Below are 16,233 nucleotides of genomic sequence, written 5' to 3'. Positions count from 1 at the left end.
CATTGTGCTTTTTACTTCTGTGGCTCTCTGCAGGTAGCAGAGCTTTGCTGGGTGCAGTCTCTGTGGGTGCAAACAGCCTTCACTTATACCCTGGGCTCATCAGCAGCTCTATATGGCTGTAAAGTTTAGCAGACCTGAGAGAATTGTATTTAAGATATGATTGATTTATTTTAAATCAACTCATTACACAGTTCAAACTGAGGAAGAAATATTGCCTGGCTCAGTTAAACACTTCAATCAGCAACTTCACGATCTTGTAGATAAACTGCAAGATCGTGAAGTTGCTGATTAAATTATAATGACAATTAGATGAAATTCATGCCTGCAGCGATTCCTCTCCTCTTAGTGATATCATATTGTCGTATCAACCCAAGCCTGGCCCTAGAATAGCAGCTCTCTGTGTTGTTAGAATGCAAACCTGCTGGCCTTTGCAGGAAGGTGGTTAACATTCCTCCAGGAGACGGCTCCCTGCAGCTTTGTGTCTTGAACTAATTTCTAAATGTAGCTTCTGGAGTAGAAATTATTTAGTAACTGCAGGTCCTTGACTTGTGCCTTTGAGTAGCCCTAAAGTAGGGCTCATTTGGGTGTTATATGATCAAAGGTAACAGAATCATGAACTTTTAATCTGAAATTGAAGTGGAGTTACTTGAGATTTGTTATCAGAGTTACTCCAGTTTTGTTATAGCCAGGAGTTCTCCTCGGGGAGCAGCTCCTCCAACCTGCTGATTTTTTGCTGGCAAGCAGAGCACTTCAATGATCTTCAAATTTTGGCCTATAATTTGGGCTTATCTGCTCTGCTTAAAGCAGAAATGGGTGGAGAAATACTGTTTTGTCCTCCTTGCTTCATGCCTGAAGGAGTGCTGCTTTGGGAGGCAGCAAAACAGTAACAGTCTTGGTGCACTAATGGGCTTGTTGTTCCTGGTCAAGGATGAAGATGCTTCCACTGAAGCGGGAGGGGGAGCAGATGAATGGGCGGCAGCAAAGTCTCTAGTCAAACCCATAGATCAACTGGAGCTGACTGAAGCTGTGAGTAAAACAGTGCCTGTAGTTGTCATGAGATATGTACAGAACTCTGTAAGCCAAAACCATAGCCATTTGTTTTCGAGAAAGTTCTGTGAGAGAAAAATTGCAGTACTTGCTGGACTACAGTGTCTGCAGCATAAACTGAAATGGCTTTCATCAGTAAAAGAGGGAGAATATGCTTGGAAACACAGTTCTTGGCTTAAGACAATATATCTGCATGAAGTTGGTTCAAGAGGGAAATGGTGCCGGGGCTTCCGTCGGCTAAGGAGGACTCCAGGGCAAACCCTGATCTTTCCAGGTGCCTGCCTGTGATGCACAGACAGGGAGGTGGTGTATGGTTTTGTGGCCATTGCTTTTTAGCTTAGTTCAGTAGGATTGCAGTCAGTCACCCTTCCAATTACAGTTGTCTTTCTCTTCTCACTGCCATGTGGAACTCTAGCATTGCTCCCTGTCCTCCAAGTAGCTCTCAAAGGGAAGCTGTACGTACTACCCCCCAGTTCAGGTAGTGAAGAGAGTTAACATCAGTACTATTTGTGTTTGCCGTGACCAATCCTGCAAGCACTGGTGGCACTGAGCTTATTGTTTATTTTTGGACACTGTAGACTTCAAGACACAGATTGTCTTTCTTGCCCGATGGAATGCAGCTAGCATTTTGCAAGTGCTACCATAGCTTATATAAGAATTAACATGACAGCTAAAGAATTCAAGAAAGCCCACTGAAGTACTAGAAGGGCAGGAAGCAGGATTACTGTTCTGGATTCCACCCTGAGCTAGCTTGGCTCCAAATGTTGCTGTTGTGGAGGCATCAGCTGCATGTAGGATATCTACAGTGGACTGAACATCATAGAACTGAGCATAAACCTGGTAATTTTTGTATGCTGTTTGTTGTGTTAACAGTGGAGTTCTGCTTATGATACTATTTTGCTTCCATTCCAAAGGAATTAAAAGAGGAATTTACATGCATCCTGAAAGCTAATAATCCCCACGCTCCCCAGAACATCATCAGATACAGCTTTAAAGTAAGTGTGGCGTGACCTGTAAAACCAGGTTGAGATTTTTTGCAACAAACCAGTTTTGTGTTTTCCTTTGATTTATAACCAGGTAAATTTCCTTTTAATGTGACTTCATCTCATTACATATTACTGCCAATGGTTCCTAAAAGGTTTTTGCAGAAGGTGAAAGTCTGAAAGCTTTCAGAAGTAGGATATAACAATTACTAAACCAGATCTTGCAGTGAACATAATTATTTCAGCTAATCTGAGGTGATAACTTTTTCTGTTCTGTGGTGATTAGAGGACAAAAGGCAATGTTTTACTCAGTCTGTAAGACAGTTATGCCTCAGTATCCTCATATCAAGATTCAGTTGCTTGAATTGTAGGAGAGCTCAGAAATATGCTTGTGAAATCACTAGCAACAGCTCTATTTGTGATTAGTAGGAGTGAGCAAGGGAGGGTGCATCAAAGACTACCAGGAAACATCCAAGAGTTACACCTTCACATTTCTGTGTGCAGAGTATATGCTGCATTCCCCATGAGCAGCCTCCTCCTGCTGGCATGTACAGCCAGCAACACAAGCTGCTGCAGGGGGAGAGTGGAATGATGGCTTTGCTGCCACCCCTCTCTTGGAAGGGTTACACCCCCTGAAAGACAGGACATAGGAACAGCTCTTCCAGCTCTGGCACTGGATTATCCCCAGCCTTAGTTTCACAGGGAACAACCAGCCAGGTCAAATATTCCCAAGCCTTTCTCATCTCTGTGCTTCTGTAACTAGTCTAAACAACCGGTCCATGAGATCACTAGAGAAGGAAAATCGGTGGAAATGAATAATGTCACTTTCTCTTCTATTTGAAGTTGATGTTTACAATCTTCATGGGATAAAAACAGGGGGAGAATGATCTGTATCTTCATATCCTCCACAGTGACTGAAGTGGGCTTGATGCTATGCTGTAATTGCTGCAGAAAGCAGTCATATTTTAAAGAAGAAATTATTGAAGCCTCTGTGGTCTGCAGTGGCTTCTGATTGGTTTTAGGAGCAGCTAAAAATCTTAATACACAGTTTCAGCTGAGGTGCATGCCTGCAGTGTACAGTGGTGTACAAGCAAGTTCCAATCAAGTTAGCTCAAATAGCTGAATTAGTGCAGTGCTTATAACCTGGGAGTGGTGCTAAGAGTTTGTACTGTCTCCAGATCAGAGCTGCTCTTACGTAGGTACACCAAGTCATTCAGAAATCTTGCCACAACAGGACATGGAAGTCTCCTAGGAAGTGCTGTGAAGTAGAGGTCCACTGGAACTGTATTTAAATGTACTTGCTGTGCTGGGTTATGGCTCTCAGTGTTCAGAGATACAAATACCTGCTGGGAGAATTTCAGTGTAAATATGCAAATAGCAAACGTATTTATCCATATAGATCTTCTTAGCTTTAGTAATTTAGGCTACACAGTATTTATGATTTAAAATATGTTTTTTCCACTATAATTTTGTTGTTTCTTTTCTCTTCATAGGAACGAGCATACAAATCAGTAAGCCATGTGGATCAAATGGCCATTCATTTCTCTTTGAATGGAAACCTGATACTTAAAGATTCAGATGAAGGCAGACGGCAGGGTGTCAAAGTAAGCCCTGCAGCAGGTAGGTTTATTATCTGAAACTATAATAATTTTCAACTAGGCACTGGTACCAGCTATTTAACGTGAAGGAATGATCACGGTTCAGCACCACAGGATTGAACAGCTCCTTTTGGCTTGCGTCCTTCTCAACAAACAAACCCAAATGAAACAATCAGCCAGATGTTTGCCACGGTGTAGAAAACGGTGCATGCTTTGTAAGCCATGTGAACACTAGCAGTAACTATATTTTCATAGCTACTTCATGTCTTCTAAACATCTTCCACCACCATGAGTCGGACATGCATGCCTAAACTCCTTAGCCTGCTTTGAAAGTTTCAGCCATGCATTAAAGGGTTAAAGCAGAAATGTTTGCAGGCTGGGTGATTATCCAGGAAACTATGATATACTTGGCCAATCCCGCAGTCTTACCAGGACATCTACTTGTGGACAGCGTGTGATACAAGACATTCTGCTAGTTGGACCTTTGGTCTTAGCTACTATCGCCATTCTTAGATATTCAGTCAAAAAGACCCCTTAATCAGAGGCTGAAAAGCACTGCTGTTAGTAAAGAGTCCTAGGTTTGAATTTTCAGCAGGGAAAGGTGTACTGGGTGGTGTTTTTCTCATATTTCTGCTGTTTGTGAACAGAGGTGTTGTGTCACAAAGAGTGTTCTTCCAAGGTGGTGACTGTCAGACACCATGATACCACTGGGTGAGCTCCTGAGAGCCATTATTACTTGCAGCTTCCAAGTGCCTCTTTTATTTTACACCTGACAGAATATGCTTGATGATTTGAAGTAGGACAAAGTGTTGAATGGCATCTTCAGTGCCATGAAAGCACTGTTTGTTGTTGCTGTTCATGCTTTTCCTACTTTCCAAACCAGCTAGGTTTGTGCAGCTTAATGCTAGCATGACTGCACATTCAAGGCTGTGAATGGAATGTAGACATCATTCTCTAACAAGACCGGTATATTAATTTTTATCCATATAAGCAAGAACAAACCATGTTATAACTCCTGTGTGCCTTGAAAGCATTCTTCATGGTTGTACCTAGTTGCAGACGTTTTTGGAGGGCAGAAAGATCCAGAGCTGAAGAGATACCCAGAAACAAAGCTACTCAGATCACAATTGGATTTCAGAAGTTTGATTTGAGTCGAAATCAGATTTTTTATTTCGGTCCAGCCAGTATTACTGCAATTTCATTCTACTAATAGAATTGTCTTCTTTTGTGCCTTTGAGCAATCACCCTTAACACTTGGGACTAGTAATGTGTTGTCTAATGGGATAGCATTAGAAAAAGATGCATCTTTATATTAATGCTTCAGAAGGTAGAAGGATCTGCAGAATGTGGGATGATATATCCTATTATCCTGGGTTTATTCACTTATCCTTTCTATCATCAGAAAAGGCTCCTGTTGAGACTTCTGCAGTAATATCTGAAGAGGCAGAGATTAAAGATGAAGGAAGCAAAGGAGATACTCAGGTAATTCTCCATAGTAAGCTGAGAGCTGTCCATTTTACTTTTTAATGTTAGATTTGAAATCCCTTCACTGTAAAATGGGCTTTCCGAGAAGCTTCTGTGATTGATTTTTTTAATGCCTGAGATGCCTCTGCTGTAGGTGAGATCCTGCAGATTTGACTGACCAGCTGATATCCTCCTACATTTTTTGGTTAGGACAAGCTGTGTAGGGGGCTGAGGTCCATCACACCGTGTTTGTCTGTATCCAGAGTATAAAACAGAGTGTAATTTGGTGGAATCTGGAATCTTCCTGGACAGCAAGTCCAGCCTGAAAAAGCAAGTGGTGAAAAACAAAGTGTGGAACGCTGAAAGCAGCAGGCATAAGTATGTGAAATAAGCAGTGGCTTGATTTAAAGGTAGCTGGCTGATCAGGAAAGGAGCATGCTGTGAAAAGTTTTTTCTTATCCACAGTGTCAGGCCCTGGAATCACATTCAGACTAGTTTCAGATAAAGCTCATGGTCTAGCAAGGAAATGAAAACACAGGCTAGCAGGACTCTTAGTGCAATCTTCTGGTCCCTGAGTCCATTTTATCAAAGATAGTCATGCTACACTATCCCACTCATGTCAGGCTTTGTTTTAAAGTAACTTCAATTCCTGATTTTCCATATTCCTGTTTAGATAAGGTTCCAGAATCTAGAATCTCCTTGTTCTAATTGCTGGAAGTGTTCTAATTTCAGTCTTAAATATTGAATCTTCATTTACAGTCTCTTTCACTAGGCAACAGAAATCCAGTTGTCTAAATAGAAGTGTTTCTGAGGAAGGGAAGAGATATCTGGTTCTTTCAGGGTGTAGTCCCTGCTGTATTTTCTTGCAGGCTGCAGGACAAGAAGAGACAGAGGTGTCAGGAACAGCAGAGGTATCTGAGGAAGCAGAGAAAGAAGAGCCTTCTCCCATAAAACCAAAGGAGCAGAAGTTTGCAAACCAGTTCAACTTCACTGAGAGAGCTTCGACAACGCAAAACAATCCTATGAGGGTATGCTACTACTTCCTTAGTGACTTGGAGGATCTTTCCTTTGGAAGGGCATGTGGATCATCTGTGTTTGTGTCCTATCCTTTGCTCTCTGGAGATATTTTTAGGAGGAAAAACCCACAGTTTTACTATAAAAAACATTTACGGTGATGAAAATGACCAAAAAAATCTTGCATCGTACTTTTGGACAGCCTAAAAAATGTTCTGTTACTACTGTAAATCCTTAAACCACTGCTTGAACCTAACATTTTTCATGTCTGTTTTCTCATCTGAAAAGGTATAGAACAATGTTTAAGGTGCCTGTGATACTGCCTCCCAGATGAGTGCCCAAAGAGGGGCTTTTCAATTGGAGATACAAGGTCTAGAGAGAAAATTCTGTTATTTCTCTTGCTACCTTGAAATCAGAGTACATACAGCTTCCTCGAGAACCTGCCTGCCTTCTTGCAGCCCTTACACCTAAAGTGAGATGCCTTTGTATCTGATGGGCTTGGAGGACCTAACAGTTACTGTGTTGCTGGAGTTCACACTTAGACAGAATACCATCTCTGACCACTAGTAGCGACAGAAGGTCTCAGGAGAGTTTATCCAACAGTGGGTGTTTACTGCAAAGTCTGAGCTAAGATTCTGCATCCTTCAAAAATCCCTGAGCAGGACACAGAATTCATTATTTCTCTATCCCCAGATCTGCATTTTCTCTTGCCACTGATTTTACTGAGAGGCACTTGTGTGCCTTTGTGTGATTCTGCCTTTGAAAGCAGAGTAGATCTTAAATAGCTGTGAAGCACTGCTGAGTGCTGTACGGGGTGTGTAGTTTCCATGTCTGAGATTGCTTCATTTCAAGGTCAGGGAAATGGTATGCGCAGCTTCTTAAAAATGTCCTGACACCACAGTTTTTTGAAAGAAAATGCTGTTCCATGAAATGAAAGTTTCACAGAAATCTATAAATTTATTTCATAATGCTGATGTAAGGGTGATAAAAATATTATTTCAGTAACAACAAATTAATTTTTCATAGGCTATAATTCTCTTAAATTTGTTTGTTTTGACTGCTGAATCCAAGTGGGTTTTTCATATATAGACCAAAACTTTTCAAATTTAGTAGGTTAGTGTAGCTTGTACATAACCGATAACATAATGTTTCAAATGGTAGACCTGGAACAAACCATTTCAATTCCTTCAAAATGAAAATGAAATAGTGAAATTAAATATTTTAAGATTGTTAGGAAAAAAGATTTTGTGAACTTTCTTATGGCCCACAAGAAAATTTATTTGTAGTTGCATGGTCATCGATGTCGTTTTTGCAGTGCTCTAGGAGCCATTTGGATGTTGAATTAATCTTAGATCAATATTATTCTAACTACTTGTGATAAGAAGGGTGTTTCTGCAGCTGGACTATGTCACTGCAGAGTTGCAAAGCAAAGATTACACTTCTTTATGCTTTTCCTTTATTCAGGAAGCAGCATGTCAGCCGGAGTCTGCACCTTTTAAAAACTTCTCAGTCACTGTTAACCAGGTATATTCTTTTCACTTGCTAAATTTTTTTTCTTTTTAGATTATGTTTAGGAAAGGGAGATAGGAGAAAGGAAAAGCCAAATTGCTATGACTGCATTTCTTACAGTAGAATGAATTCGCATATTGTAGCTTTGATCTCTAGTTTAAATCCGAGAGTAAACTAGTATGGCCCTACTTTCTGCCTTAATGAGTGAATTTGCTAATGGTTTATGTTTCTAAAGTCAAGTGTGTCTCTTTAGCTGATTTTAATTGATCTGCTGCTTGCCAACCACCCTGTCCAGTCTGCTTTAGAGAGTCTTAAATGAGTGGAAGTGGGAAAACACAGTGTGAGAATGGTTCTGGACTCAGCAAGTGGTGGGCTGCAGCTGAACTCTGGAGGAACAGGGACACAACTACAGCTGCCTCTTGCTGAAAGTGACTTTTCCAGGGACCCAGCTGTCTTTGGGGTGGGCACTGTCCTGCTACTGAATGCCTGTTTGGTGGGTGACCTGGATAGAAAGGGAGAAAAGGTGTTTCTGTCAAACTGAAAACAGTAACCCAGTCTACTCCTGAACTTGAAATCACAGAGTTAATTGTCTGAGATTGTTCCTGCCTCCAGTTGGATATTAATTTCATTTTTTTCTGACAGTGACACGACCCAAGAGTAAGAGACAACAGAGCTGTTAAAGATAATCAGGCTGTTGCTAAGCTTTTGCATGAAATGTTTGAAAACTAAGAGGGAATGTTTTCCTTTGTTTTTTATTTTGTTGAAAATCAGAGTGGATATAAAATAATATTTTACCATAAGATTTTTTTCCTTTCAACCGTCTTTTTTTTTCCTTGTTCTTCCTTATGCTCCTAATTTCCACTTTCCAAGTTTTCTGTTCCGCTCCTCATCACATCTTCTTTGTCCTTTCCCTGATGTTTGGAACTTCTTTCCTCCTCACTCACCCTTGGACATTTACAACAAACTGTAGGTTTTTTGCTAAAGGTTTCTGCTACTTCCCTTATTCCAATGTTCTACTCTATATATTGTATTTTAATCCCATTCCCTCTCCTAAGATGTGTCAGTATTAGATTGCCTTTTGTTTTGTTCTGAAAGCAATGTACCTGTTTTGGATACACTACTAAGCACTCTTAATACTAATGAATAATTATTAAGTAGAAAAGTCTCTTTTTTTCCACCCAAGTAAGATGTTCTTGGCATGTGGCATAGTAGGAGATGTAAAACTGCTCTCAGTTTCCATTTGTTCATATGCTGCAGAGTTGGAGTCCAAGATTTAAATTGTGTTAAGCAGCTACAATTTAACTATCCAACACCACATGAGAAATGTCATAAAGCAGGTATTTAGTGCATGTTTCCTATTAAACACTAGTAAATTAGCCAAACAGAAAGTCCTAAAAAAAGATACAGAGTCAAAGCACCAAGAAGAGTGCCGAGGGAAGGAAATTGTTAAGAATGCAATAATGTGTTCTTAAAAATTGGGACATGCCCCATCAAGCTTTAAAAACCCTGGGCTTCAATCCTTCACTTTTTGTGCAACAAGCCAGCTGTCTTCAGCTCATTCCAATGACAGTGTTACCATTGTGAGGGCATTCACATGTTTGTGATGGTGTAGATGGCTGTTTTCTGGAGTATAATCAGGACCTGATAAATCCTGCCTCTGTCTGTCTCTCAGTGGAACATCTATGATGCCTATGTGGAAGAGCTTAAGAGAATAGAAAAGGCAAAAGAGAAAGAAAAACCAAGACCTCAGACAGCAAGGCAAGAGGAGGAGAGGAAGAAGGGAAGAAAGTTAACAACTCTGGAGTCACAGGTATGTTTCATGCTGGAAGAAGCCTGCTCAGAGTGGCGGTGGATGCGTCTGTAATGCAAGTCAGTTGAAATTCAGCACGTCATGCTGGCTGTGTAGCTAACTGTTTCAGTTGGCGAGTAACAACACTATGAAATGCAGAAATTAGTTTTTGCTAGGAACCATATTGCCAAAACAGGATTGCCATTTTGCTCTGCTTTTTATGGGAATACAAACCAGTGAGAAGCCATAATCTTGTCTTCAAACCTGATTTCCAAGAAAGATTTATGGCTTGCTTTTTTTCATGCACTGTCATGTTTGTGTCTCATTTTCTATTAGCTTGTGAGGGATGAAAGAATGAAATAAGTAGAAACACTGTGTGACTTCAGCCCAGAGGGCCAACCGTACCCTGGGCTGCATCAAAAAGAAGCGTGGCCAGCAGGTCAAGGGAAGGGATTCTGCTCCTCTATTGCTCTCTTGTGAGACCTCATCTGGAATACTGTGTCCAATTTTGGAATCCTCAACGTAAGAAAGATATGGAGCTGTTGGAACGGGTCCGGAGAAGGGCTACAAAGATAATGGGAGGGCTGGAGCACCTTTCGTACGAGGACAGGCTGAGAAAGTTGGGCCTGTTCAGCCTGGAGAAGAGAACTCAGGGGAGATCTTACAGCGACCTTCCAGTACCTGAAGGGGCTACAGGAGAGCTGGAGAGGGGCTATTCGTAAAGGCTTGTGGGGATAATACGAGGAGGAATGGGTATAAACTGGAGAGGGGCAGATTTAGATTGGACATTATGAAGAATTTCTTCACCATGAGAGTGGTGAGACACTGGAACAGGTTGCCCAGGGAGGTTGTGGGTGCCTGATCCCTGGAGGTGTTCAAGTCCAGGTTGGATGGGGCCTTGGGCAGCCTGATTTAGTGGGGTTGGAACTAGATGATCTTTGAGGTCCCTTCCAACCCTATCTATTCTATGATTCTGTGACTTTTCGAAGAATTCTAATTGATGCAGAGGTTTTAGTTACAAACTTGCAATCTGAAGGGCAAAGAGATCTAGGATTCTTATGAAATGTCACTAAAGCACTATAATGAAACACATTTTACTATTTTTTATTATTTTAATTATACTGTTATAGAAATGTTTATATATTTTGTAGTTATATTAATATGAAAGCTATATAACATAATTTCTATAGAAGTCAATAATAGTTAATTGAAATCAAAGGCTACGTGATTAAAATTGAAAAATTATTCTGGGAGGCTTGATATGATTTGCAGGACCTTTGATGCATTATTTATTCATTTAGCTAGCAAGTGGCAGAAGTGTCCTTCTTCAGTGTTTGAAGTGCTGTCTTACACAGCTTGGTGATACCTCAGTCGTGGTGATGTGATCATCCCAAGAGGTCAGCCGCTTTTAGTCCTATGGAACATCAGGGTGAATGGCAAGGGCTGCTGAACTGGAGTAGCCTGCATTAGTCTGGCTTCTCAGAGTACCAGGTATCATAACTAACTTCTGCCAGGCTCTGAGCTGGTGTTGTGCTCTGGCTGTAGAGGCAATACTGACTCCTAATCCATGCTGCCCTGTCAAGAGTAGCCTAGTAGTGCCTTGCAGGGATGCCACAGCCCACTCCCCTAAAGTGACATTACCCTAAAATGTGATTGCACGTCAAGTACTGAAAATACAATACAGCAAGCCTGGAAGACTTTCTTCATGTTCTAGAATGTTTTCAGCGGGTTCAGGAAGTTCCTTTTAGAGCTTAACAGAGTTTGATGTATACAGAACTGTGGGTGGTTGTTCCCGCCCAGCCTCAGTCTAAGTTCAGCCATTTAGAAGACAAACTGAAATAATTTCTGTAATGACTGGAGAAAAATGTACTGAGAACTGTAATACAGAAACATGGAATTCAATTCTTAGCTTGCCCCTAGAACAGAAGGAGACACATGAACGTAACTAAGACTTATCTATGTAATAGGAGCTGGCTCCTGAAACTGGCTTTGGCATTTTGATACCATATGGCTAATTCAACTGTAGAAGATTTGGCTGGTTTAGCTACCCCAGCAGTACTGTGCCATCAAAAGCCTTATAGCATAAACAAACCAGAAATGTGTTCTGACAGGCTTCTTTCTGTGAATTGTGCCATTAAAATTCACAGTCCTTTCAAAAACTAATAAACCTTTCCACCTTAGTGAAATCTGAGGAATTAAGCCTGAAGTCAGTGGTACAATTATGGGCTTAAGGGGTGGACTGCTGAAAGCTGATGCTGATACTGAAAATGAAATGAAAATTTTACCAATGAAACCATATTGTAAATAACTCCTGCATGCTCTGCTCACAACAGTGAAAAGCTGAAATCCAGACTCATGTGATCCCTCCCTTTGGTGCTTTGCTTTTCATTTTCAGCACTTTCCAGAGAGCTTTCAGGGAAGCCAGAGGGTCAATACTTCACTGAAAAAGTGAAAGTCAAAGCTGCTTTTTGCAGAGCTGGTGACCCAAATTGAGACCCTAGGTAAGGCTGGTAGACCAGCTTGCAGTGTATGAAAAACCTTATGAATTTTCCAGTTATTAACTGGAAAAATGCAACCTGAAATAATCCAAGGCTTAAATCAGACTTAAAACAGGCTTTCTACTGGTCATGTATAGGTGTATGGAAATTAAAGACTGATGGCATCAGAATCTGTCTTCTGGTCTCAAGTCAGCAAATGGAGAAGTGGATTTTTTGGAGCTTCCAGCTCACAGGTTACTTGCTTTGGACTACACGTGGTAATTGAAACAGAGCTTTTCCAGTTAAGCATTTTCTGAGGACATAATGCTGAAATGTGGATCATTGCTGAGGGGAAACCATTGAACATCAAGCAGGAGGTTTGGCTGAGCTGGATAAAGGATGCAATAGCTGGAAGCAGCAATTCAGCAATCGATTTCCACTGTTGTTTCCACTAGGCTAGATAGTAGGAAGAAAAAGACTGAGGGCTTCTAAGATAGCACTTGGATTCAACCCAAAGGGAGGAAGAGGAGAAAATGAATGGGTATTACCAGAGGTGGAACTCTTGCTCTGGTAGAAGGCCATGAAAGAGAAGATCCAAGAACTAAAGCTACAGCTGGAGATGATGATAGGAATCAGATGAGGATTTGAAAACATAATGGGTGAAAAGAAAGAGAAAACAGTACTGGTACTGAATAAGATATCAAGGGAGCAGATGACTGGGCAAGGAATAATGTGATCCATGGAAGAACGTGCCCAGAAGCAGAGAAGATGAGCGAAGTGGGAGAGTAGCAAGGAGCAGCAGAGAAGAGGATCAGAGAGAAGAGGAGAGCAGAGAGCCTTGACCACAGAGTAGAAGCTCCTCAGTACATAAAAAGAAGTAGAATGAAGCCATGCACTACAGTGAAGAATGAGGAGAAAAAAGCAAGGAAGAGATGGTCTGGCAAAGCAGAATGGGGTGCAGCCAACAGAAAAAGGAATGGACATAACCAGACATTCCAGCAGAAGGAAAGATGAGAATGATATAAGGAAGAATTTGAGTGAATAAAAGTCAGAATGATAAAGTGTTTGACTAGAGACTCTTGGAAATCTCTCAGTATGTCACTCACTCAAATGGATCTAGAGTGAAAAAGAAGGGGTTCTTCTGAGAGCAGTGATACAACATTTGAAAATTTTTGTCAGCTTTCAGTAAAGGCAGCAAACAGAACATGGAGAATAGAGACTACTGAAGAGGAATGATACGAAATTTTCTGAGCTGAAAATAGTTGGAAGTGGAGAGAACTAGACAGAAGTATTGCGTCTGCTTTTCCTGGTCTTACTGTTCCTGAGCCATCTGCTTATGGCTCTGATTAGAGAGAGGATTCTGGCCCAGAGATACTCTTGATCCAGTACAACCCTCCTAATGTTGTTTTGTGAGTGTAGAAATGACGGTGTCTGAGGTAGAAGCAAAATGTGAAGAGCTTAATGCGGTTAAGTTGGTGCAAGTTAGCTCCTCTCACACTGCAATGACGAGGCATGAAATCACAAGTCAGTAAGAATTTTTAACAAATCTATCAAAAGAGGGGTGGAGCTCTGTAACTGGAATATAACAAAGATATGTTATATGTAAGAGGGGTAAAAATGGCTCCTTCCATTAGCCTGACCTTTAACACATTACGAGGCAGTAGAATTAATATGGAGGGAAAGAATAAAGACTTGGGAGTAAATATGAAATGGAACGAAATAGCACATATTTACCGAAGGTGGACTGTGTCCAATTAATCTCATCTCTTTTTTGGTGAAACAAAAGTTGTGCTTTCCTTTAACAAGGAAAGTGTTGTAAAGATAATCTAGCTGAAATTCTTTAAATAGATTGCTATAATGCCTTTGGGAAATGATAAGATAAACCAGAAAAGTTATTAGTACAGTTTGGGTAGGACTGGTGGAGACGGAGGCTGCAGTTTGGAGTATTAAAAATATTTGTTCAAGTGAGAGCTTTCCAGTTGAAATGACAGGGAGAAACATGGGTGTATCAGTTGGTGAGTTGGGACATGGCTATGAGAAGACAAGTACATTGCTGGAATATATTGTATGAGGGAGAGCAGAGAAATTCTATTTCTGTAACATAAGGCACTGTGATACCTTATCTGGAGTAGTACAAGGACATTTTATTTTGATCATCGCTTTTCAGAGATGATGGATTACAAACCTGCATAGATATGAAAATAAATATAAGAAATGGAAAGCTTGATTACAAGAAGAGAGTAAAAAAATCTTGGCATTTTGACTTCGTCATGCAAAGGCAGAAAGGGAATCGGAAGTAGATAACACAGAGAGAGAAGAATTACCAAGGCACAGGATACTGTCAACAGAAAAACAGACGGATGTGAACCAGTTAGGAATATGTGAAAGCTGGAATTTACTGCGCTGGAACTGCAGAAGCAACTGAACAGTTTCTTGAAAAGTAAAATAAATAAATAATTTAACAGGAAAAAAAGTGCATTCCTGAATCATGTGAGGTCCTGTCTCACTTGTCTATCCTACTGTAACACTACCCCTCTCAGAGGTATGTCTGGTGAGATAGCCCAGCCCACAGGGTCATAGTTATCATTTGGGAGGTCTTGGATGACCACAATACTTTTTTAAATAACAGCTGAAATTCAAAGGCAACTAACCTTCACATTATTGTTCACCTGGTCCTAGTCATCCCTGAGAGTGGGCAAGTTGTTACTGACACCCTTGTCTTCCATCTGCCATTTGAAGCAAATGGTGAAAATGAACAGATGAGTTCAGTTCTGGGGATCAATAACTCCCTGATGGGATTCAGCCTGGGGGACTTTATCTGGGATTTGCAGTGGGTGTTTGCAGTGCATGGAGGTGTTGGCTGGGCAAAAGATGACAACCATGCTTTTTTCTTTGCAAGCTAGGAGTTCTTGTAGTTGCAGCATATATATTTTAGGGTGGAATTTGACTTCTGGATGTGCAGTTATATATAAGCAGAGCTCTTTTCATGTTTCATTTTACTGAAGTTACACATTGCAACTGACCAGCTGCTGAGAGGCAACTGTAAAGAAATTAGTGTTAATGAATAAAAGAATGAGACCAAGATATTTATTTTGAAAGTACTATCCCATTATACATCTTACATATGATTCAATTAACATTATTGCTGTTCTAAAAATAATTTATGCACAGAAAAAATTGAAACAGATTTATTACCTGATGAGCTCTCATTACATTTGGCTGGATAGCCCACAACTGGCCTACAACAAAAAAATTAATTTTGAACAGATCTTTTTTTTAAAAAGAAAGGATAAATTAGACCTATCACTTCCACTGAAGAGTTATTTCAGTAGCATACAGAATAAATAAAACGTGAAATAGGACAGAATTCAATGAGAAAATAACTTACTTTGACCCTGTTTAATGCAGTTATTCATTGCTGCACTGTTGAGAGCATATCTACCTAACAGGAAAGCAGACTTTCAATTCATCTGGAGAGTTTCCTGCATTGCAGGAAGAATTCCATGAAATAAACATGTTGTTTCTGTATTTACAAGGCTTTTTTTTGTTTAAGGCCTACTTCCTATTGACTATATATATATAAAATCATATATATAATCATAGACTCATAGAACGTTCCAACCTCACAGGAAAAAAAATTTTTCATACTATCTAATCTAAATCTACCCTCTTTCAGTTTAAAGAACATTTCCCCTCATCCTTTTCCTGCCCTCCCTGATAAAAAGCCCCTCCCCAACTTTCCTGTAGGCAATCTTGAAGTACTGGAAGTTTGCTGGAAAGTGTCCCTCGAGCTTGCTTTCCTCCAGGCTAAACAACCCAGCTATCTCAGCCTGCTCTCACAGGGGAAAGTGCTCCAGCCCTCTGATAGTATTTGTGGTCCTCTTCTGGACCCGCTTGAGCAGGTCCATATCTTTCTTATGCTGAGGGCCCCAGAGGTGAACACAGTATTTCCAGTGCAGTCTCATGAGAGTAGAAGGGCAGAATCAATCTCACCTGACTACTGGTCACACTTCTTCTGATGCAGCCCGGGATGGCTTGGCTTTCTGGGGTGTGACCACACGCTGCTGGTGCATACTCAGCTCTTCATCAACCAACACCCCCAAGTCCTTCTCCACAGGGCTGCTCTCAACCCACTCATCCCTCAGCCTGCATCTATGTTTGGGATTGCCCCTAACAAGGTGCAGGACCTTGCACCTGGCCGTACTGAATGTCATGAAGTTTGCATGGTCCCACCTCTCTAGCCTGCTGAGGTCTCTCTGGATGGCATCTCTTCCGTCTAGAGTATCAACCACACCACTCAGCTCGGTGTCATCATAGGTGATGCAGCATCTAACATTCCTCTTTGAGAACAC

The 16,233-nt window shown here is 40.8% G+C and overlaps 1 protein-coding gene across 3 annotated transcripts in view; it reads left to right on the top strand.

Moving 5' to 3' along the window:
* DNAI1 (dynein axonemal intermediate chain 1) overlaps window positions 1-16,233 on the top strand; it is a 156,075-nt gene that overhangs the window by 17,041 nt on the left and 122,801 nt on the right. For 2 of the 3 annotated variants that reach the window (XM_054055263.1, XM_054055262.1), the window contains exons 3-9: window positions 928-1,026; window positions 1,962-2,042; window positions 3,524-3,650; window positions 5,031-5,110; window positions 5,962-6,120; window positions 7,571-7,630; window positions 9,288-9,425. In XM_054055263.1, coding sequence (XP_053911238.1) covers window positions 928-1,026; window positions 1,962-2,042; window positions 3,524-3,650; window positions 5,031-5,110; window positions 5,962-6,120; window positions 7,571-7,630; window positions 9,288-9,425 — 744 coding nt within the window. The remainder of the gene's footprint in view (window positions 1-927; window positions 1,027-1,961; window positions 2,043-3,523; window positions 3,651-5,030; window positions 5,111-5,961; window positions 6,121-7,570; window positions 7,631-9,287; window positions 9,426-16,233) is intronic. The other variant, XM_054055264.1, reaches the window with a different exon arrangement.

This window comes from Cuculus canorus, chromosome Z (genome assembly GCF_017976375.1).
Source record: "Cuculus canorus isolate bCucCan1 chromosome Z, bCucCan1.pri, whole genome shotgun sequence".
NCBI classification, from domain to species: Eukaryota; Metazoa; Chordata; class Aves; order Cuculiformes; family Cuculidae; genus Cuculus; species Cuculus canorus.
Note: the sequence above shows the minus strand (reverse complement) of the source record. Positions and strands in the feature narration are given on the sequence as shown.